The sequence below is a fragment of the Pituophis catenifer genome, unplaced genomic scaffold (assembly GCF_029215685.1).
Source record: "Pituophis catenifer annectens isolate HBS135680 unplaced genomic scaffold, rPitCat1.0.hap2 SCAF_3, whole genome shotgun sequence".
Taxonomy (NCBI): domain Eukaryota; kingdom Metazoa; phylum Chordata; class Lepidosauria; order Squamata; family Colubridae; genus Pituophis; species Pituophis catenifer.
The window spans coordinates 6,188,913-6,213,459 of NW_027256883.1; the positions used below are offsets into that span (position 1 = coordinate 6,188,913).

The following is a 24,547-nucleotide window of genomic DNA, read 5'->3' on the forward strand; positions in this document are numbered from 1 at the left end:
AACGGCCAAACTGTCAGAGAGAACCACCCTATCAGAAACAGTCCTTTTAAAATTAGGGATCTCTCTCTCTCTCTGTGCCCCTGCTCGGAATCTGTCTAACCCAGGAAGAGCTTGAGGGCAATTTCTTAGACAGAAGAGAACATCTCTCCATTTATGGATTGTTACAGGAGTTGTTGGAAGATAGGACATCAGGTAGGCTCCAGAGGAGAGCGGTGCAGCTAAATAAGGTTGGGTGAGTCCCCTTCTTTTGAGGAGAGTAATTTTGAGAACATGATATGAGCATGATATGGTCACAAAAACATCTGCCAGGCTCAGGGTTGACATGAGGGGTCCTTGGTGCTCCCTGAGCTTGGTTGTTTTCTTGCAGACCATTTTTATTTTTTTTTTTAAAAAATTATTGGGTTTTAACAATTAAACAATTCTTATTCAACTCTTGTGCATGACTGTGACCATTTACATATCATCACACTAATGTTCTCCTATATTCTATATAATTTTACAAAATCTACTATCTGTTATTTCCCTTTTTTTCTATCTTCAATCCAATTATATACCATTTCTTCCATATTACGTAAAAGTCTGAATCCATTAGTCCTTTCAGTTCCAATGTCATTTTATACATCTCGGTGCAATCTAATATCTTTCTAATTATTAAATCTTCGGAGGGTATGTTTGAGCTTCTCCAACATTGCCCAAATGCCAGTCTTGCTGCCGTTGTCATACGTAGAATAATATATGTTGTTGTTTTTTCATATTTCTTTTTCACTATTCCTAGAAGAAACAATTCTGGTGTATATTCTATCTGGAAGCCTGTTACTTCCTGTATCCATCTATGTATTTTCATCCAATATTTTTTTGTTTCGGAGCATAACCACCATGTGTGAAAGAGCTTGGAGATCTTTCATGACCCAAACTAGGTAACATCATGCATGCTAGTAAGGAGTGGGGTTTGCTCTCAGTTTATATCCTAGTGGCTTGCCCATTAGTGAGAATGGTCCTGGAGGTTCTTTGGTTCTGTGGGCTTCTTTGGGGTTCCTTGTTTGGAGTATTGTTTACTTCTTGATTGATGGTCTGGTGTTAGTCTTGGAGTTAATCTATGCTCATCTGTGTTCTGATGATTGGTGGGCAGGTGTCTTTTTTTTGCATATGTAGATTTTGTTTATGCCTGTGTCTATTGATGGCTAATTTGTCAGAGTGCCAGGCTTTTAGAAATTCCCTAGCAGGTTGTTGTTGTTGTTGTTGTTGTTGTTGTTGTTGTTTTGGGGGGGAGACTTGGCTTGGTCTAGGAACCTCATTCCTTACTAGCACTGATGATGTTACCTAGTTTGGGTCATGGAACGCCTTTAAGAAAACAAACAAGCTCAGAGAGCACCAAGGACCTCAACACTTCAACCCTGAGCTACAAATATTCTCCTTTATTGAGTTTGCCACCCATTTATGAGAAGGGGAACTGGGACTCCTCCTCTTCCTCCCTTCTCCCTCCTAAGATGCTCTCTGTCCCTTCAGCTTGTCTGTATGGTTCCTTCTGAATAGACCTCCAAAGTTCTGAACCCCTCTGTAGCATTTTTAATTTTTTTTTAAAGTCCTTGTGATGTCTACATAGGATCCAGGGGATTTGGGTGGTGGGGAAAAGGGTCTTTTCAATTTCCTGAGGAAATATGAAGACCTTTGCGCAGAATAAAACAGAGTGAGACAGAGTTTGATGGGGGATGTGCTTTCTTAGATTCAACCTCCACCCTTTAATGCAGAGGTCTTCAAACTTGGCAGCTTTAAGACTTGTGGACTTCAACAGCTTTGGTGGCTGGAGAATTCTGGGAGTTGAAGTCCACAAGTCTTAAAGCTGCCAAGTTTGAAGACCTCTGTTTTAATGGGAAGGCTTTGAATAGAGGCAGATGTTCTCAGAGACTCCAAAGACTACAGCCAGAACTTACTAGCTCCTTGAAGAGAAAGATGTTGCTCTCCTTTGTTGCTGTTGGCGGTCCTTTGTAATGAACCAAACAAGACCTACCTCTGATCATAATAAGCTGGCAGTGATGTGCACACCTTTTAAAACTGAAAGGATGAACAAGAAAATGGACCACAAATTCCTTCGCTGTCGTTTCCTGTTGGTAGAAATGTCTGAGAAATTCTGTATGTTTCCAGATGTGTTCACACCACCATTTCACCGTCCTTCATTTTGTGTCTTGTAACCTCTGTTTTTTTTTCTGCCCCCCCCCCCCCGGCGAATTCACACATTAAGGAATTGTAGATAGATATTTGTGTACTCAAGATGTAAATGTTAGGTGTGTATCAGAACATCTAGACAGGAGATAAAATGCGGTGCACCTTTCTTGCTGAATGTGTCTTCTAGGTGGATAGGCATGGATTTTATTGCTTGTGAGTTTTCTAAACCTTATAGATAATAATGATGATTTCCTCTAATACCTACTAACCCATAGTAGTAAAACGTAAGAGAAGGATTCGGTAAAACAACCTAGGAAGGAAAGAATCTGTGATGAAATTTGATTTTTAAAGCTTTGGTATGCATAACATTTCGTGGATATCTCCTGGGAATATTTTAAGATGATCATAATAAACTGTTTCAGGGTCTTTAAAAAAAAATATGAGTGGGATCCAGACTTAGCCCCCACTGAAACCATGAGACGTGTTTTTGACAGCTTGTCCTCTTGATTTCATTGGGATCCAGATTTCACTTTGTTTGAATTACAGTTTGTTGAAAGGAGAATAAAATACCTCCGAGAACTTAAATACACCCATTCACAGGAATTGAATCACACCCCCTCCACCCTCCTACCCCCCAAAAATAGAGAAAGGTGGTGGCTGGCCTTATTTCAAATGGTACTTAAGCATATTTAGAGCACAATCCTACATTGTCTCAACAGTAAGTCTCATTTGGGTGGAGGGGGGGGCTTACCCCCAGGAATAGAGACATTGGATAGCAGCCTTAACAAGTATATACCTTTTCAGAGTTCACAGACTCTGCAGGACTGTAACATTAGCACTTAGAGAAATTGCTTTTCCACCCCCTCTCCCTTCCTTTATCAATGTTGTAGATTATACTTTTCATTCTGTACATTTTTTAAAAAAAAGCTCCGTATGGGAGAATTTGTATTAACGATGTATATATGTTAAGCAATGTTAATTATGTGCTTGCTAGATGCTATGTGGGGTAATGTGTCTTTTATCTTAATGCCTTAACAAATATATTAAATTAGTCCAGGATCAGAATATGCAAAAACCTGTATTTAAAAAAAAAAAAAGTACTATTTCCCTGCAAAGGCACAAGATTTTTTTTCTCCTTTTTTCTTTTTTTAATTAAACATCTCTATGCTTAAAACCAATCTGTTTTCCGAGGATGTGGCGTCAGCTCCTCATTCCTAAATTTTTACGATTATTATCTTGGGTTTGACTCCAGGGTTATGACTGCACAGTTGTTCAAATGCAAAGTTGTGATGCGGGGGAAAAATATGAAGTAATTTGATCAAATTGTTGTTTAAAGGGCTAGCTTAGAGATTCGTATACAGTGATTCAATTTCCCCGACTGCAAGACGGTGTGAGAGAGACGCCTGCTTATTTTTGAACACACACACATTTGTTGAAACCTGTGTAATAGCGCTTTTCCACATCTCACAGCTGACTTTCATGATTAATTGACGGCAAATCAGGTGGTGAGAGGACCCAGCTCCCTTTCCGGTTTGAATCTACCTCAGATTAAGCAGTTGGGTGCTAATTTATTCAAATTATCATGGCGATTGTCTGAAGCGACCAAACAATATGCGATGACTTGTTGTTGGAAGACAAAAAGGACAATTTGGACCTTTCTTAGAAAACAAATCTACGGATTATTTTTGTCTTTTGTGCCTTTTACGTTGTTGAGTCCCAATGCGAAGCAAAATCAAGCCAAGACTCCTATCTGAGAAGGAAATCCTTTGACAGAGTAAAACCTGCAAACTGTTGGATTTCTGAAAAAAGTAAAGAAAGCGTTTTTTTGGGGGGGGGTGGGGGGGTTGCATATTAGAACTATAAAAATGTGTTAACGTAGTAGAATGCTGGTAATGTGTTTCTTGAAATTTCAAAACAACTTGGTTCCCAGATATTCTTGGTGAGGCCGAGGTGTTTTCGACATAGTTTGCATTTGGATGACCAGAATAACCATGTCTCCTAGGTTATCCTTTCTTGAGACTCCTGTGTTCATTTCCCCTTTTTGTGCGTGGTGAAATGCACAGGAGGTTTATCAAGCAAGGTTGCCCATTTTCATCCAACCTGATAAACTGTGGTTAAAAGTCCCTTCCGTATGCCTGCTTATTTAGAGTCCCTTTGACCCCAACCCTGGCATGCATGGATGCTGTAGAAAGCTTTAGAAAATGGTGTTTTCTTGCTTGGTCCCTCAGCCGAAGAGATGGCTGAACCACCTTAGCTTATTCAGACTGGCTAATTCTGGTAAGCCGTGTGCGTGAAAACGTATGTGTGTATGTTATATATGTGACTACTCATATATACACTCTACACCTGTATATAATAAGTAGAGTATGAGTTTATGTCAGGAAAGGGAATAAAACATCCAAGTAACACTGAACGATTGAATGCCCTTTTATATAATAAAAGTTCTCTTTATTGTTACTTTGGCGGGAGATTGAGTTGTAATAGACTTATTTTTTTTTTGAAATGGAAATTTGACTTTTATCAACAGAAACCAATACAGCACGGAAATCTCCTCCTTTAAAAGAGGGTTAATTTTCATAGTGGTGAAAAAGCAAGCCAACTGCTATATCCTAAGGAGTTAATTTGGTTTGCTGCAGAAAGACTCAAACAACGAGGAAAAATAATAATAATGTGCTATAGAACTGCCCCAACGGGTCTATTAGAAAAGCTATATTTTATAAAAGACTAACCATCCTATTTCATATGCTGCAGATACACGAATCAGTCTCATTGCACTTTTTCAGTAAAGTCCTGTAAATTGGCTTACGGTAAAGAATTTTAAAATGTTTTTTAATATACCATAGTCCTTTGGGCAGAAGGTAAGAAGACTTACAGGTACCTCAAGATTGAAACACGAGCCTGAAAATGCTGCATTTTGTTCCTTTTTATTTCATAGAGCTTTTGGGCGGGATGGGGTGGGGGTGTCCTTTCGTTAGTTGTTCTTGTTATTGGCTACCTAGCTTATCAATTTTTTTTTTTATTGTTGGCTCGGCTGAAGACTTTAGAATTGGTCTCTCTTCGCTAGATACTCTGATCCTTTCTTGGTGTTAGTCCAACGTTGATATCAAGTCTGCCTTGCATTCTAGACTGTTGTAGTAACTGTTTTTTTTTTTTTAACACAATAAAATTGGGAGAAAAAGGATCCCAAGACGGTAAAACAGGCAATAATATATGGTCTCTTCTGATATATACTTGCATGACTGTGGTTTTGCCATGATTGAAATTGAGAGGGACGGTGGGTCGTTTTCCCATTGGTAAAAAAGCAAAGTTTGATTTCGAAGAACGATTTCTTGACCAAGAATTGATCTAACCAACCAGCTGGGAATCAGCCTGGCTGGGAAGCTGAGCCACACTCAAAACCAAAAGCTGCGCCATATTTGGAATTCATATGCAAGCCAATTTGAGCAACCCTTTGTTTCGTTGCTTAAGATATACTGTGGATCCAATTGTCTTAACGTGGACTTTTGCATTCCCCAAATGGGTTGTCACATGGAGGAAAGAATTTTGGGAAGGCGAGTGGGAGAAAACAGAGAAGGAAGCTTCAAAAAAAAAAAAAAAAAAGACTGTGAAATGCCACATCTATTGTCCTGTTTTTAAGCTTGGGCGATTCCTTTTTCCATGTTTGTTTTACAGCTTGCTAGTAAAATACTTTGCACTACTTCTGCAATAAGATTACAAACTAACCACAGTACTTTGGTTTTTTTCCTTGTGTATGTGTGTGTATATATACTATAAAGTGCTACTAAAGATTTAGCATAGTGTTCTTTTTTTTACCTCCATAAGACATGTAACAAGCTCAAAATGCTGTAAATCTTGATGAAACATGTGAATGATATTTTATAAAGTTATTTTGTATGGTGTCAATTTTGTTTCTGCCTCATAGTATGTCAATAAATTACTCATACTTACACATTCAAAAGTATTTTCTGTGCCTCTAACTCTAATAATCCAAAGAGCTCAGGTTTTGCAGTCTTTCCCCACTTGCTGTCCACAATCTGATGAAAGCCATGGTAATGTGGTTTTGGTTTAGTTGCACATCATTGGAAAGCAAATTTCTTGCATCTCTCACAATGGTGTTCAATAATTTTACCCTACAGGTAATCCTCCCCTTATGACCTGTTCATTTAACCACTATTCAAACTTAAAATGGCACTGAAAAGTGACTTACAACTGGTCCCCACACTTACAACCACTGCAGCATCAATATTTGGGTGCTTGGGCAACCTGCATGTATTTACAACAGTTGCGGCATTCCAGTGTCATGCGATCACAACTTGTGACCCTCACACTTGGCTTCTGACAAATGAGGCAAGCCGGATTCGCTTGATAACCACAATTCATTTAGCAACTTAAGTGATTCACTTAACCATGGTAAAAAAAGTTCGTAACATTGGGCGCAATTCACGTAGCAGCTGCCATCCTTAGCAATGGAGATTCTGGTCCCAATTGTGGTTGTAAGCTGAGGACTACCCATATGGTCCGATTATCAGATGTTGCCATGGAATCTTCTCTTTGGCAATAAATGTTTTGTTTACAAGATAGGAGGTAATGAGTTTGCAATCTCAAGAATTTAATTCAGAATAACTGTTCATACAACTCGCGGTTTGCTTAATCCAGGTTTTATTGAATGAATCAGTTTAGGTTGTATTATGCCAGCCCAGCCGGGTAAACCACTTTATCATTTACCAGGTGGAAACGCAGCCTTTTCTGATGGCTGCCTACCTTACTTCAGAACTGTAGTTCTTGAACCCACTGGAAGTGTGCTGTGAGCCACATAAATTTAGGTGGGAAAAATACCCACTGATTTTAAGTTACAAGATTTTTTTGAGGGGGTGTTGTGCTGCTAAGAGTTTTCCCCTCTAAAAACCGCTCCATAAATCTATCCAGCCCCTTTTCAAAAAGAGCTGGGCACTGGTAGCACATCTTTTAACTTGAATGTATTATATTTTTCTATCATTTTCCCATTCTAAAGAAAGGGGGTTAATTTTATCTTCTCACTGCTGAATGCCTACCCCAGAAATGGCACTGATTTGGTTGGAATTCTCAGTCTTTTCTCTATCCACCCACATATATACACAAATTGACCAAAGCCTCGCTTGATATGTTTGATAGGAGAAAGAAATGTTAAAAGTGTTTTGATAGAAAAAAAAATTGTGTTCTTTTACTCGTGTGCTATATAAATGTCATCTCAAACCATACAAGGATCCACACTGATTTTTTTCCCCAAATTTATTTACATCGGTGTAACATTACTGTACATAGGAACCGAGGACATTGAAAATATTTTTTTTGTTTGCAACATGGATAATTTGAACGGCAACAAATCCTAGTGTAGCTTATATACAACTAGTCATATAAACAATTTGCTTTTAAGAAATCTGAACCCTTTTTTACCACTTACATTGAAAGGAAAGAAAACTTCAATATTGGCATATAAAAGGAATTTACCCATTTTTAGATTTGCCCAATGTGAGCAATGAAGATGATTCTGTATTGAAAATACAGTATTTGGTTAACATGGACATTTGGTATATTACAAGCAATCATCCACATTATGTTTATAAGCTGAAGATGAAAAAGATCTGCAAATATGTTCAGTCCCACTTGGAAGTCTTTGCAGGGTAATTGTACACAAGTTGTCAATTCTAACTCTGAAAGTTGACACTGGTTCAAGGATGTAAGAATTCAGTTGATCATAAGTCATTAAAGAGTGTTCACATACAAGGCCATAAATCAAGCTGTACTGTCAAGATCCTTCTTCAGACTCACTTTCCTCCGCTTCCTCTTCTTCCTCCTCCTTTATCTCTTTTCCTTCTTTTTCTTTTTCAAGCATTTTCAGGTATTTGCTTGCCAAGATTTTCTTTGGCACAATATCTGGAAAAAAAAAAATATTTTCATTAATTTATTAAATGTTTCCAATCGCTACAAAAGTAATTTGCACTCTATCCCATCTACTGCAAGGGTTTCCACTGAACTGTGGAAATAATTCTAGAGTTTGCAGGGTGAGATGGGTGGCATATACATTTGATAAATGAAAACAAATTACAAAACGATTTTCTGAGAATGTTGTGATAGTGACACAATTTGGATATCCCAATTTTTAGCATATCCATCTAGGACAGACTAGATTTGTAAGAGATATTTTTCGTTATTTTATTTTTGTTACAGCTAGATTAAAAAATTGTACACAATTATGACATAGGAGAGATGAAATTGCCAATAGATCCTAACATACCATTAATTTATTTTTAGGATCTACCAGACATTTTTAACTATTTCCAATTCTCAATAGTTTTAACAATAAGGAATATTTTATCCACTAAAATAGGTTACTGTTTTTTTTTTTAAATGAGGAAGGGTTGGGATTTTTTCTGCTCAATTCCCATTAATAAAAATATAACCCCAAAGCCTTAAGAGTTTTTAAAGACTGACATGGAAAATGGACATTGACTTACCTGAATGTCCTTTTTCGGAACGCTGCGTATACACTCCAGCATTGGGAAAATCCTCCTATCTGACAGCAACTGAGAGAACTTTTTTTACTTATCTACCCACTCTGTGCTCTATCCACGCCCCCTTTTGCACCCGAATCCCCAGTCTTGAACGAAGACACCACAGGTAAACTACAACAAAATTTATTAACACAAAACCACCACAAGCCAACATACAAAGAAAGGGAGGGAAATGGAGTGTATACGCAGCGTTCCGAAAAAGGACATTCAGGTAAGTCAATGTCCATTTTCCAGAACGCTGCTACTACACTCCAGCATTGGGACATACCCAAGTCTAACTCCCAGGGACGGGCAAAACACTATCCAACTCAGAGGACCCAGACACCACTGCTTGCAAAACTCGTCGCCCAAAAGACGCCTCAGCCGAGGCATAGGCATCAATCCGGTAATGTCTTATGAAAGGCGACAAAGAAGTCCAGGTAGCCGCTCTACAGATGTCCAACACAGAAGCCTGGGTAGCCCAGGCTGCTGAAGTAGCCGCACTCCGCGTAGAATGAGGCAGAATGTTCCCAGGAACAGGACGACGCTGATTCTCATAAGCAGCAGCAATACAGGCCTTAATCCAACGACCAATCGTAGTCGACGACACTTTCTGACCCATGGATGCAGGATGAAACGAAACAAATAGGGCCTCCGTCTTCCGAAACTCGGCCGTCCTACGCATGTAACGTCTCAACGCCCTGCGCACATCCAGAGTGTGCCAAAGAACCTCCCGATGATGACTCGGCGACGGGCAGAAATCCGGAAGCACTAATTCCTGCGCCCGGTGAAACCACGAATTAACTTTGGGCAAAAAGGCAGGATCCATCCTCAGAACCACAGTGTTAGCATGAAAAATGCACAAGTCTTTCCTGACGGATAAGGCAGCGAGCTCAGAAATGCGCCTAGCCGACGTGATCGCCAGGAGAAAGGCAACTTTGAACGATAGAAACTTAAGTGAAGTGGAACCCAGCGGCTCAAACGGGGACAAAGTGAGAGCCTGCAAAACTAAAGATAAATCCCAAGAGGGATAACGGTGAACCGTAGGCGGTCTCAGGTTCGTAGCTCCATGAAGAAACCCCTTCACCCACGGATGATGAGCCAAGGAAGTGTACGGCGGACAGGACAGCACAGTGGCCAGGGCCGCCACCTGGCGCCTGAGAGTGGCGGGAGACAAACCCCGCTCCAAACCCGCCTGTAGAAAGATGAGAACATCCTGAACCGATGCAGACGTAGGATCCACATGAGCAGTCGCACACCAACGGCAAAAGGCCCTCCACGTGGCTTCGTAGATCCTCGTCGTGGATGGACGACGGGCCGACTGAATCGTACCAATCACCGTATCCGGCAAACGGCCTTTCTTCAGGAGGACGCGCTCAAATGCCAGACGGCCAACTGCAGCCACTGGGGCTCGGGATGACGAATGGCCCCCTGACACAGCACGATTCGATGTGGAGGAATCACCCACGGTTCCGTCACCGAAAACTCCACCAGATCCGCGAACCACGGCCTGCGGGGCCAATGTGGAGCCACCAGTAACATCTCTGCCCTCTCCGCAATCATCTTGCGAACCACCTGCTGAATCAGTGTGACGGGCGGGAAGGCATACAGCAGACCCGCTGGCCAACGACACCGCAGAGCGTTCGTGTCTTCTGCCGCTGGAGACGGATAACGAGTGATGAACCGGGAAAGCTGGGCGTTGGTCGGACTGGCGAACAAGTCTACCAGAGGCCGTCCGAAGCGAAGACAAATCTCCTGAAATAGACTGGGAAGCAGCTGCCATTCGGCCTGGTCTATCACTTCTCTGCTGAGCCAATCCGCTCGTGTGTTGGCTTCCCCGGAAATGTGGTCTGCGAGGATGGACTCCAGATTCCTCTCCGCCCAGTTGAACAGACGTGTCGACTCGAGCATCAGCGACTGTGACTTCGTCCCCCCTTCCCGGTTTATGTGCGCTTTGGCAGATGTATTGTCCGTGAGAATCAGGACATGACGGCCCCAAATCAGCGACTGGAAATGCAGAAGGGCGAGACGAATAGCTCGAAGTTCTAATAGGTTGATGCTCAGTGCACGTTCCTCTGGAGACCATAGTCCTTGGCCCACCTGGGCACCTAGGTGGGCTCCCCAGCCATGGAGACTGGCATCGGTGGTGATCACGATCCGGTCTAGTTCCAGGAAACTGCAACCTTGCAGGATGGCCGACGACTTCCACCAACCCAGTGACAGTCTGACTCGCGGAGGCACGACCACCGTCCTTGTGGAGTTGGAACTGCCTGTTCTCTGGAATGGAAGAAGAAGCCATTGCAGTGGACGAGAATGTCTGCGTGCCCACGGAACAACGCGGAAGCACGAGACCATCTTCCCCAACAAACGTGACAGCGTCAATAGCGGAGCCCTCCTCCGGGTTAGCACTTGGCCCACAAGCGATTTGATGTTTTTCGCCCTCTCTGAAGACAGGAAAACCTGACCCTTCTCTGAGTCTATCAGGGTCCCGAGGTGTAGGATCGCGGTCGTGGGGACGAGCTGGCTCTTGTCCAAGTTGATGGAGAAACCGTGCTCTCGGAACGTCGAAAGCACCCTGTCTCTGTCTTGCGCCGCTTGTGTCCTGGACGAGGACAGGATCAGAATGTCGTCCAGGTAACATAACACCCTCACCGGAACGGTACTGAGAGAAGCGGCCACTACCGCCACCAGCTTGGTGAAAGTCCTGGGAGCCGAGGAAAGACCGAACGGCATCGCACAGTACTGGTAATGCCTGCCCGCATACTCGAATCGCAGAAACTGTCGATGCGAAGGAAGTACTGGAACATGCAGGTACGCTTCTCGCAAATCCACCGACTGCATCAGGTCCCCTTGGCGAATAGAAGACAGAATGGACCGAAGGGAGTGCATCTTGAAACGACGGTAACGTACCGCCCGATTCAACTCCTTGAGGTTGAGAATGCCTCTGACTCCTCCCGAACTTTTGGGAACCAAAAATAGAATCGAATAGAAGCCGGTTCCCCGCTGGTCCAACGGGACCGGTTCTATCGCACGGATCTCCAGCAGGTGCGCTATCTCCTCCACCATCAGGTTGCGAGAGTCTGTGGACAGGGAAACTGGGCACCGGACGAACCGTCGTGGGGGCCGATCCATGAACTCGATTGCGAGGCCCTCCGAAATAGTACGACGCACCCACTCGTCCGGAGTGGACCGGGCCCACCGATGACAAAAGGCCCGAAGACGACCTCCCACTGGTCCCGGAGTCGGTGAGTCATTTGCCCCTTCTGAAGGGCCTAGAAGTGGATCCACGATAGGGGCGCTTGGAGGAGGACTGTGATCTGCCACGCTCTCTGAAACGTTGTCTGTCGGAGAAGCGGTCTGGAGTCTGGAACGACTGCCGGTAAGTCGAGGGGCCTCCCTGCCCCGAGTAGGAACGAAATGGCTGACGTTGCGTGTAAGGGGTGTAACGCCTGTCCTGTCTGCGAAAGGACGAGGGCATAATTTTGCGTTTGTCTTTGTCCTCCACAAGAATCGGCTCCAATGCCGTGCCAAACAAGTTCGGAGCTTTATACGGGGCCGCCGCCAACTTCCACTTGGTTTTCACATCGGCTTTCCACGGCCGTAGCCAGAAAAGGCGTCGAGACGTGACAGAGGTCGCTAACGCCCGCGATGCAAACTTGACAGAGTTCAACGAAGCATCCGCCGAATACTCTGTGGCTGCAATAATTTTGTTAATATCGTGGCGCAAGCGGGTATCCTCTGGAGGGAGTCGTTCCTGAAGTTGGCGCAGCCAGATCAAAGAAGCCCTATTGAAGAATGAAGTAGCCGTGGCAGTTCTAACAGTCCAGGCCACGGCTTGGTGAGACCTACGAAAGGCCAATTCGGTGCGCCTGTCCTCCGATTTGAGCCCCTCCAGCGGATCGGATGAGACCATCGAATGCGAAGTGAGAGACGCCACCGGTGCATCCACAGTGGGCACGTCCAACATGGCTTCAAGTTCGGGCGCCGCACAGAACAGCTTCTTATCTAAATTGTTTGGTGCAGTGGACGACCCTGGTTGGGCCCAAGGCGCTTGCAGAACATCCGCGAACAGTTGAGGGCACGGAATAAAGTCCTTCTCCTGCTTGACTTGCTTAAACAGGGCATCATGCGGACCGGTCTCAGACGGGGTAGTCGGGGGTTGTGCTCCCACCGAACCCAGATTAGTAGTCAAACGAGCCTTGTGAAGGAGGGACTTAAATAGTGAGGGACGAAACAAGCCCGTGAAGGCTGGAGTGTCAGGTAACAGACCTTCATCCTCAGAGAATTCGAGTTCATCGGGGCCCTCCTCGTCATGGCCCGAGCCCTCAGACGAAACAGACTCACGAGGCGAGGGGGAACGAGCCCTGCGAGAGCTTGAAGAGGCCAACGTGCCCGAAGTTCCCGCCGCCGATGACTGGGCCGCTGTCTGCGCTCCGGCCGCCATAATAGAAGCCAACGCTGTTGACAACATCGTCTGGAAGTCGAACTGGGACGAAGGCGGAGGATTGCCCACTTCTCTGAGTCCCGCTGCTGTAGGCGTAAAAGTGGCCGAAGGTTGGCTTCGAGGGGGCGGAAATGCCTCCAACCCCGCTGAGGAAACATCAGGCATCGACTGGGACACGCCCTTCTGCCAAGCCAAGGAACCGGATTGGACCGCTCTCCGCTCCGAAAGGTCAGGAACCGGAACCGTCTGGTGGGCGGATCCCGCATCACCACGGACCAAAGAAGCTGACGCCTGCTTGGCCTTCTCACATCTCTTTTCCAAGGCGTTATGACGCCTGAGAGCATCCTTCTCAGCGGCAGAGGAGGTCTTAGAGTGGCGGGACTTGTGACCGCCAGACGCAGAGCGTTTGCCCGATTGTTTCTTGCGGGACTTAGATCTGACAGGGCTAACCTCCTGATCACTGTCTGAGGAGAACGAGCAGTCCGCCATGGTGAGGATGCCCAAATTGAATAGTAATTATAAATTAATTGTAGTAATAAATAATGAATCAGTGATTGATTGCTTGATTAATTGATTAATTGATTAATTGATTGGAAATATGCTTATTTGAATAATTAATTGATTGATTGGATGACTGGCTGCTTTGAAGACAAAATTAAGAGATATCCGCTTGTTTGATTAATTAATTGAAATTTTGCTTAATTGCTAATTGATTGTAGAATTGATAGTCTGGCTACCGCTCTGGGCAATGTACTATGCCCCAACAAACAGTGCTGGCCCTCCTGCCACGCTGAATCCAAGGGCCCCCTGTTTCTGCCCAGGAGAGAGGACAAGCCTTGCACAAAAGGCTGCAAACGGGGTGAGCGATAGACTGGTGATGCTCCTCCCCCCTTCTTTCTTCCTTCGAGTCAATGCCCAGACCGGGACAGAGACTCAGCTGCCAGACCTCGGAGTAAAGGCTGCGGCCCTTTAACTAGGGTCCGCGCTGCCACGAGGTGCATTCAAAATGGCGGCCGCCCTGATGACTCAAAATGGCGGCCGCAAGTTGGTGGCGTAGTTACAAATGGCGGCCCGCCCGAGCTTCGTAGGATGGCGGAGCGCTTTTTCCCCCCCCTGGCGCCGCTCAGACGCGGACGCCAACCAGGGCTGGAGATCGGAGCGGTTTTGGCGCGTCGGGAGGGTAGCGAGCCCCGACAGCCACGCTACACCCCCCCCCCAGTTGAAACTTACGGCCGGAGCTCCGAGGCCGACAATCCACGCCGTCAGAACACAGCGCCGCCCGCAGAAGCCTGACGGGACGGTCGCTGGATAAATCACGCCTCCAAACTCAGCGAGCCGGTAGCCGCGCCTGAAATGTCCTCCGGCCCGGCTCGCCGTTCCACACGAGAGTCGGGGAGCTATTCCCTTAGCCCCGACCTCTCTGGCAATAGTAAGGCTTCACCGGATCCGCCCCGCAGGGACAGAAGCCGGCAGCAGCAGGCGCTAAAGCGCAAAAGCCGGTACGACCCAGCTCCCTGGGCACGAAACCGACAAGCAGCTGAGGGGCTCACCAGAAAGAAGACAGAAGTCTAAACTGAACCGAAAAACAAAAAAAGGGAAAAATAAAAAGGGGGCTAATCAAAAATAACCAAAGGCCTAACGCAACACTCAGAGCACAGAGAAAATCCTCCCAGTGTGTCAGCAACTGAGAGAAAGACTGGGGATTCGGGTGCAAAAGGGGGCGTGGATAGAGCACAGAGTGGGTAGATAAGTAAAAAAAGTTCTCTCAGTTGCTGTCAGATAGGAGGATTTTCCCAATGCTGGAGTGTAGTAGCAGCGTTCTGGAAAAATTCCCCATTCCCCATTCTCTATTTTAGGGATTATTTCACATCAGTTATGATATTAGCAAAGTAAAGACTGACCTGCAAGGAACTGGAAAGTGTCAGAGTTCTGTACTGCTTGTGACAGGTGGGTATATGTCAGGGTTTTGTGCTCGTTGCCCTGGCCATGCTTGTAAGCGTAAGTAGCTAAATACTGAACAAACAGCTCCTGAAAGGAAAAGATTATGCTTACAGCTCAAACACATCAGAGATTACATGATCGTTGGTTAATTACTGCTGAGTGGGGAATTCTGGGAGTTACAGTCAGGTCTACGAAAACTTGCCACAACGTTTGAAACGAGTTACACTAATACCGAGGAAACGGTGGAATAGAATCATTAAACAAAAGATGCAAAAGGAGGGAACGACACAAAATGTGAATGACCAAAATTAAAATTTTAAAATTTTAAAATTATTTTAAATAATTGAATTGTTCCACAATTGGCCACGACATATTGTCCCATTCTGGTTGCAGTCCACATAGGCAAAAAAACAAACAGAAAACAGAATTTGAGTTGGAAGGGATTTTGGAGGTCATCTAGTCCAACCCCTTGCTCAAACAGGAAACTCTATACCAGGGGTGGGCAAATGTGGCCCTTTTACAACCTGTGGACTTCAACTTCCAGAACTCCTGAGACAGCCAAGCTGGCTCAGGAATTCTGGGAGTTGAAGTCCACAGGTTGTAAAAGGGCCACATTTGCCCACCCCTGCCCTATACCATTAAGAACTTAGAATTGTCCATTTGAATGTACACTAACCGGCATACATTAAAACGAAATTTCGTTGCCTTTCAGACAAGTGACTCTCCAGTCTCTTCTTGAAAACCTCCAGTGATGGGAGGGCCCGCAACTTCTGGTGGCCAGGCGTTCCACTGGTTAATTGTTAATTGGAACCAGAAGTGGCCTTCGGAAATTGTGGGAGCTTCATCACTTTCAAGAAAAGATTGGACTGCCATCTGTCAGAAATGGTGTAGGGTCTCCTGCTTGAGCGGGGGGGGGGGGGGTTGGACTAGATGACCTACAAGGTCCCTTCCAACTCTGTTCTCGCGGTCAGGAAATTTCTCCTTAATTCTAGCTTGGATCCCTCCCTGATTTAGTTCCCATCCATTGCTTCTTGTCTTAAGGCCTCAAACGCCTCAAAGTTTGAGCAACGCTGCCCTCCAGATGTGCAGCGGCCCGGAAACTCCCCCTCCCACAAAGCCGCCACATCTGGACCGTCTTCGCCTCCCCAAGGCATCCCCCGCAGGCCCTACCGTGGCCTTGGCGGTGAGGAAAATCGCATCCGGGTTGATGCTCGAGACTTCGGGCGAACTCTTCATTATCACCCGGATCCGCGACAAAGGCAGCGACACCAACCGATTCTCGCCCCCGCCAGAAGCTCCGCTCCACCGCGACGCCATCTTGGTTTACCTCAGATCAGGGAAATACTTCCGCCTTTGAGTTCTTTTTTTTTTTTTTTTTTTTTTTGACGGCCGGAAACGCCCGCCTGGCCTTTCGGGATTTGTAGTTTCTACCTGCCGCTGAACCGCTGTCACAGGGATAGAAAGAACTACGAATCCTTGGAAGCGCATTGCGAGTGTTTAGCAGGGCTAGAACGTTGGTTGGCTTTCACGGGAACCAATCGGAGCGCTCTGAGAGGGTTGACTACGCATCCCAGAAGGCAGTTCGCTCCAAGAGCGGCGGAGGCGGAGAGGCGGCTTTGCCTCGGCGCGCCTCGTTTAATAACCCATTTTTGTGGCTTAATCCAGGCCAATGGCCTCCAACCAATGCCCGCCAAACTAAAGAAAGGCCAAACTAAGGATAAAACGAATGTCTGTGGAGATTTTCCGTCATCCAGGTCCTGGTTATCCCAAAGGTGGTGTTGTTTTTTTTTTTCTAAGAGGCGACTGGACTTTCTGGTTTTTCTTTGAAGACGTTTCGCTTCTCATCCAAGAAGCTTCCTCAGCTTCTTCAGAGCTGGAGAAACTTCTTCGAAACGTCTTCAAAGAAAAACCAGAAAGTCCAGTCGCCTCTTGGGGGGGAATAAAAAAACACCTTTGGGTTAGAACGAATGCAACTGTGAGGCGGCTGGAGGAAAAATTGCCAGCCGTCTTCCCGCCTCAGCTTTACGATAGCTCCGTGGAAGGGGGTGGGCAGCTTGTGGCCGATAGGCGTGCAACTCGCATTTCTGAAGAAAAAAGTGGGGTCAGAACAGTCGTACAAACAACCATCTCCGAACTCTTGTACTAAACTAAAGCATACAACCGCGGGGGAAAAAAGTCGCTCCCTCAGGAGAGCGACCGTTAGAATCTTAACGGTCGCCGCTAACCTCCCGCCGTTGCCATAGCGACCGTTCAAAAGCCTTGCGTAAGAGCCGGGTGCGCATGCGCGTCCCGCCCCGAGGAACTCGAAAGTTGACGGCTGCGCAGTGAGCTTCCGCCCGCCCGCCCCGCCCTCCGTCTGAAGCGCTCGGCAGAGGCGGAGCTATTACGTCGCCCCGGCCGTGGTGGGTGAGGCGCCGGAGCCCCTCAGCGGGCCGGGCGGGCGGGCTGGCGAGGGCCGGGGAAGCTGGAGAGGGAGACGGCGCTGGGGTGGGGGGAGCCGAGCCGCCTCTTTCCTTTGCTGGGGGGGGAGGGGGAGGGGGAGAGGCGGGGAAGCTCTGAAATTCCTCCCCCTCCCCTTCCGGCACCTTCCAGGATCCCAGTGCAAAGTTCCTCTGGGGATGATGGGATTTGTGGTAGCCCAAACACACTCCAAGGGAGTCAGATCGGGGAAGTCTGGCCTATGTACGGGATTGCCCAGCCTGGGCTAAGGCAGCTGGGGGGGGGGTTCTTCCAGATGTTTAGGGCCAGGCCAAGAGAGAGAGAGAGAGATGATGGAGACTGAAGTCCAAAATATACATTTACTAATGGGTTTTGCAAATTTAAGCTCTTCTCTTTGATGCTTTGGAGTCGGCTCCTTGCTTATTGCTGTGTCTTGGTGTGTCTCAGTGCCTGACTTGTGCTTTTTTTTTTGCCTTGTGCCTGGCATCTCTTTTAAATGCAGGTAGTCCTCGACTTACGTCGGTTCGTTTAGCGACCATGCAAAGTTACCACGGCTCTGCAAAAAAAAAAAAAAAAAAAAAAAAAAAGGACTTCCATGGCGGTATTTCCTAGGGTCACATGATCGAAATTCAGATGCTTGGCAACTGGTTCATGTTTATTTATTTATTTTTAATTTATTATTCAAACTTCTATACCGCCCTTCTCCTTTCGGACTCAGGGCGGTGAACAGCCAAAGTAAAAACATTTATACATAACATTGCAATTAAAAATAGATTTAAAATAATTAATAAATTTGGCCCATAATTTAAAATTTGTCAATTTAAAATCAGTATCAAAATTTTAAAACCAACCCTAAAATCAAGACAGACCAGCTAACTGAAAAAAGTAAGTTTTTAGGGCCCGACGAAAAGTCCAGAGGTCGGAGATCACTCGTATCTCTGGGGGTAGATTATTCCAAAGGGTAGGTGCCACCACAGAGAAGGCTCTCCTCCTGGGGGTCACCAGCCGGCATTGTCTGGCCGACGGCACCCTGAGGAGGCCCTCTCTGTGGGAGCGAACCGGCTGGTGGGAGGCTATTGGCGGCAGAAGGCGGTCCCGTAAGTACCCCGGCCCTAAACCATGACGGTTGAGGTGTCCTGTGGTCAGCTTTTGCCACCTTCTGACCAGCGAAGTCAACGGGGAAACCAGATTCACTTAACAACCGTGTTACTAACTTAACAAATGCAATGATTCACTTAGTAACTGTGGCAAAAAAATGTTGTAAAATGGGGCAAATACAATTAACAAATGTTTCACTTAGTAACATAAATTTTGGGTTCAATTGTGGTCGTAATTCGAGGGCTACCTGTACACATCAGTGGGTGAACAGGCTGGTTGGGACACTCATTTTGGGAACCTAAAAGTAGGATTTGAAGCAGGGCAGTGTTTCTGGTTTTGAGTGGGAAGGAAAAGCATCCACCTACTCTTTCATGAAGTCCATGCTACACCTTCCCAGAGTCTCATGTTTACCCTTCAGGCTGTTTCATAAGCCTGCCCTGTACCACTTTTCCTCCTCTATTGTTTTGTGGAAGATACCTGTTTCTAATTTTGTGTTGTCATTAATGACCAATAATGAGATTGTCCAAAGTGACCAAACAGTATGTGATGACTTGTTTAAAAACAAGGTGTCAGCACTTCAAGCTGCATTTACTCTAGTGCTGACATAAGAAGGAGAAGCGGAGGCGTCTGGAAAGGGACGTTTGACTTTTCACTTACTTATTTTCCCTGGAGATAATATCCCCTAGGAGATGGGATGGGAGGGGGGAAATTCCTTTGAGCTGGAGCTGTAGATTAGGGGTAGAGTGACTTGGAAGATGGCCAATGAGTGCAGGGGAGTGGGGAACGGAAAGGGAGGGTTTTGGGTCTGGAAGTCAGTGTTGGCTGCAATGGAGTCGGAGTAGAATGTCGTGCTTAATAAATGGGAGTCTTTTTCATCAAAGACTTTGTTTGAAATGCAATTTATTTGAGACGACCTCGAAACCTGACACAAGGACAATTTGGAAGTTTGGAAAACAATCTATGGATTATTTTTGTCTTTGTGCCTTTTATGTTGCGAGTCCCAATGTAAAGCAAAATCAAATCAGACTTCTATCTGATGACTATGACTATGAAGTAACAGTAACAGAGTTGGAAGGGACCTTGGAGGTCATCTAGTCCAACCCCCTGCGCACGTAGGAGACTAGGGTATGATAATGATCTATTGTTGTATTACACTGAGAGCTTATGCACTAGAGACAAGTTCCTTGTGTGTCTAATCACACTTGGCCAATAAAGAATTCCTATTCCTATTCCCATTCCATTCCATTCTATTCTATCTAAATTCTTCATCAGAGTAAAACAGCAAACTTGGATTTCTGAAAAAAAAATAAAATGTTTTTTTTACTACTTTTCCTCCTGTACCTGTTTCTGTAAGATACTTATTTCTAATTCTCTGTTGTTATTAATGACCAATAAGATAAAATTTAATATTTAATATAGCCCATTCTTGTGGATCTGGAACAAGGCAGTGGCAAACCACTTCTCTTTTGTCAAGAAAACTACATATTTATGTCCGTGAATTCACCAAGAGTTAAGCTGTACTCAAGGATGTTTTTAATTTTTTAACTGAGTTTAAAAGAACGTGGTCACAAATGAAATTGATAAATGTGTGATTACAGGTAGTTTTACAGTTGGGAAGTAAAATTTGTGGCAGTCCTATATATACACAAATTTAGTCCATCTATACATATATTAATAAGGAATATTAGCCTGCAAATTGTTTTTATTAGCATGCTGGGAAGGATATGGGAGGAAGAGGGAATGACATTTTTCTGTTGAGCACAAAAGGGAAAATATATGTTTAGATACATTGCTTGGCACATTAGGAAGAGAAAACTTCATTTTTCCTTTCCTAATTTGATCATTCCCGTACATGAAAACCCACATACTTTTTCTGCGTAGCTCCTTGTTGCTACAGATTGCATGTAGAAAAGTACATGAAAAAAATCACAGGTTTACTAGATGCTTCATTTTAGTTATGTTTTGAGTTTTTATTTTAAAAAAATCATTTTTTAAAATTTTTTGATTTATTTGTAGATAGGGCTGTACTCATGAAGTAACATGCATGGATTCATCTTCCCTGCTAACTAAAATATGATTGGCTGATTTGTGGGTCTGTGTTATGTGAATCCAGTCAGTGAAGTTCTTTCGTATTTGTTTCAAAACCAGGCAATTCATTTAACTCACCTATCATGATTTAGTGCTGTGTGGATTACCGTTTATATATTGCCATTTCAGTTTTGCTGTTTCATCTGCTGATCACTTTTTTGAATAGTCCGTATTCTGCAGCTTAAAGAGTATTATATTTCATCCATTTTATCAGCTATTGGTGTAAATTCATATGGAAGCTTGAATGTACCATCACATGGCATATTACTAACGTAAATATTTACGATATATTCCAGCCTTATCAAATCCTATCTCACAAGAGAGAGAAACTTCCAAAGCTTGGATTTCTCCACATTTATTTTTTGTATTTGTTTGCCACCCATCTCGCCATATAATGAGATATTAAGTTAATATCTGAATGATAAAGAATTCCTAGTATTTCCAGTAAGCCAAAGCTCACTTTGCTTGCTGCAAGCTTTGGTGTACAGTATTCTTTAAATTGCCTACATACATCATAATGGAGTGATGTCCATCCAATATATTTCACGGGATCAGTTTTAAGAAGTATGAGATAAAAAGTCACAGTACAGATCTATGTCCTCTATTAATAATCCAGGAATGTCTTTTGGTCCTAGTCTCATTTACACTTTAAAGTGTTCTTGTTATGGAGCCTTTGGTTCTGGAATTGCTGAAAATAGGAGAATATCCTTGGATTAATGTTAACAAATGGTCAAGTTGTTATAGCAATAGCACTTAGAGTTATACACCGCTTCACAGTGCTTTACAGCCTTCTCGGAGCAGTTTACAATGACAGCATCATGCCCCCAACAATCTGGATCCTCATTTTATCGGCCTCAGAAGGATGGAAGTTAACCTTGAGTTAACCTTGAGTCCTGTCAGGATCAAACTCCAGGCTTTGGGCAGAGTTAGCTTGCAATATTGTATTCTAACCACTGGGCCACCATGGCTGTGATGAGATTAGCCATTTTTGGATTTAGGATACTGAGTTCAGTTTATCCTCATAAGATACTTTGTTGTATTTTTCTTTCCCATCCACTATTCTTATATTGTGCCTTTCAGATTGGCCTGTTTAGAAAAACCTGGATCTTTTTTTGAAGTAACTAAACCTTATGTTCAACTCCCAAGAAATCTTTTACCAAGTTTGCAGTCTTTCTGCTGAAGAGCAAAAGTATTTCAGTAAATAATGCCAACATAACACAATAAAGTAAGAGCTTAGTAAACCATGATGCATCCTATTCTTCTAGTTCCAATGGGACTAAGGATCGAATGCTGCCTACTGCTTAAGAAAATTTAAGGTTTTTATGATTTTATATAATAGGTCTAATATTTCAGAAAGTCATCACTCGTAAAATGAATACTTCTTAAGTAGAGAAATGATGCACATTTTCCCTTCTATGTTTTATTAAGGTTTATTCCTTCTGTGTTTTATTATGTTTGCATTAGCGTACGTCAGTTGCAAAATGAGCATTCCGGATTACATGCAGTGTGCGGAAGATCATCAAACTTTACTAGTTGTGGTCCAGCCAGATGGGATTGTTCCCGAAGAGAGCTTTTTTAAGATCTACAAGCGAATTTCAACCGTGAGTCAGATCAATGTCCGTGACTCTCAGCGAGTTCTTTATATCCGCTACAGACATCATTACCCACCAGAAAACAACGAATGGGGAGATTTTCAGACGCATCGTAAAGTTGTGGGATTAATAACCATCACGGATTGTTCCTCTGGAAAAGACTGGCCTCAAACTTTTGAAAAATTCCACCTTCAAAAAGAAATTTATAGCTCAACTCTTTATGATTCCCGGCTGTTTGTCTTTGGACTTCAGGGAGAAATTGCAGAGCAAACTCGTACAGATGTGGCATTTTATCCTAGTTATGATGAATGTGAAAATGTGGAAAAAAGAATAGAAGACTTCATTGAGTCTCTTTTCATTGTATTGGAGTCCAAACGTCTTGACAGAGCTATCGATAAATCTGGAGATAAGATCCCACTTCTGTGTGTTCCTTTTGAAAAAAAAGATTTTGTTGGCCTGGATACAGACAGTAGGTAAGTAGATTCACTTTATATACAGATCTTCTAAAAATATTTGCCCCCAGGTATGGAGATAAGGAAAAACTATTCCTGAAAGAAATGGTGTAATTTTTAAAAAAGAATTTGTAATATTCATATACTACCAGTAATTAACTAAAGTTTTCCAACATTTTCGGTGTGTTCATTATCAGATTACATTTATTTACATTTATATCCTGCTGCAATCATCCACCCTTGGCAATCTACATGTTATAGAATAGAAGACTTTATTGGCCAAGTGTGATTGGACACACAAGAAATTTGTCTTGGTGCATATGCTCTCAGTGTACATAAAAGAAAAGATACGTTCATCAAGAATCATAAGGTACAACACTTAATTATAGTCATAGGGTAAAAATAAGCAATCAGGAAACAATATCAATATAAATTGTAAGGATACCAGCAACAAGGTTATAGTCATACAGTCATAAGTGGAAGGAGATGGGTGATGGGAATGATGAGAAGATTAATAGTAGTGCAGATTTAGTAAATAGTTTGACAGTGTTGAGGGAATTATTTGTTTAGCAAATAATTATTTGTATAGTTTAAAAAGTGAAAACGTGAATCATAAAACCCCAAACTGAAAGCACATTGTAGCCAAAATAAAATACCTAATAATAAAATGGATAAATGATGATGTACTGATGGAATATTTGTAGCTTAGGGTCAAACTGTGGGGTCCTTGGTGCTTTTTGAGCTTGGTTTTTTTCTTGCAGACATTTCATTACTCAACTAGGTAACATTATCAGTGCTGCTGGTTTCTAATGGAAAGAATATATGTAGCTAATGTTGAAATGTGGAGTCCTTAATGCCCTCTAAGCTTGGTGATTTATTTATTTATTTGTTTATTTATTAAATTTATATGCCATCTATCTCACTATCATGTGACACTCAGCAAGCTCTTGTTTGCTTGCCGGTTTCATCATCTCACAAGCACTAATGATGTTACCTTATCAGGAAATGAAATGTCAGCAAGTAATGTTGGTAAGCAAACCACGAAGCTCAGATAATGTCGAAGGCTATTTTTGACATTTTTCTGAAAACAAAAGGAGGAGGCTATTGTGGGAGGCTATTCCAGTGTTCTTTGGAACAGCACCCTCTGACTTCAACTCCGTCCATTTTTTTTTGGGAAATGTGAGAAAATACAAATAATGCCCAACTCTCATTGAAATAGGGAGTCTTGCAGGGACCCAGGTGCCAAGCCAAAAAAATAACTTTCTCGGTCAAAGCCTGCATTTTAAAATTGTTCCCAGAAACAAATGCACGGGATTGAGAATAGATGATGCCAGCATAAGATGCCAGTAAGTGTGCAGGCCACTGTATTCTAGACCCCAGTTACAGTTTGTGAGGCAGTCTGGTGCAGAATCATTGTAGTCTAATCAGGTGGTAATATAGATATGAGTTACCTTTACCGATCCACTTTTGGTGTACTAGCCAAAGCTGGGCACAGGCCTTTCTAGCCACACCTTCCCCCCATTGCTGGAGCAGGAACCATGAGTCCAGAGGGACTCCCAAATAAATATAAATACGGTAGATTATAAAGCTTTTCAGACAATTTGGCTCCTTTGATAATGATTCCACTAACTCATGGTAAAGCAATTTGTTTTTTATGAAACGTATTACGTAGGAAGCACATTTGAACTTGGTGGATGCCTTCTTTTCACCATTTGTTTTTACTGTCAGGGTTCCAAGTAATACATCCATAGTAAGCAATACTACACTGAAGAGGTCAAAATGGCCTTGGTCAGGCCAGCT

The 24,547-nt window shown here is 43.8% G+C and overlaps 2 protein-coding genes across 2 annotated transcripts in view; one reads left to right on the forward strand and one right to left on the reverse strand.

The window, feature by feature from the left end:
• Positions 1-7,413: 7,413 nt before the first annotated feature.
• CHRAC1 (chromatin accessibility complex subunit 1) lies at positions 7,414-16,400 on the reverse strand. Its single transcript, XM_070941974.1, has 3 exons — positions 16,249-16,400; positions 15,039-15,165; positions 7,414-8,076 (listed from the first exon to the last, which is right to left on the reverse strand). The coding sequence occupies exons 1-3, from the start codon at positions 16,393-16,395 to the stop codon at positions 7,949-7,951; spliced, it is 402 nt and encodes a 133-aa protein (XP_070798075.1). The 5' UTR covers positions 16,396-16,400; the 3' UTR covers positions 7,414-7,948.
• A 1,541-nt stretch (positions 16,401-17,941) lies between these two features.
• Positions 17,942-24,547, forward strand: part of TRAPPC9 (trafficking protein particle complex subunit 9) — a 338,887-nt gene continuing 332,281 nt past the window's right edge. The window contains exons 1-2 of the mRNA XM_070941975.1: positions 17,942-17,953; positions 22,168-22,768. Coding sequence (XP_070798076.1) covers positions 22,185-22,768 — 584 coding nt within the window. The 5' untranslated portion in view covers positions 17,942-17,953; positions 22,168-22,184. The remainder of the gene's footprint in view (positions 17,954-22,167; positions 22,769-24,547) is intronic.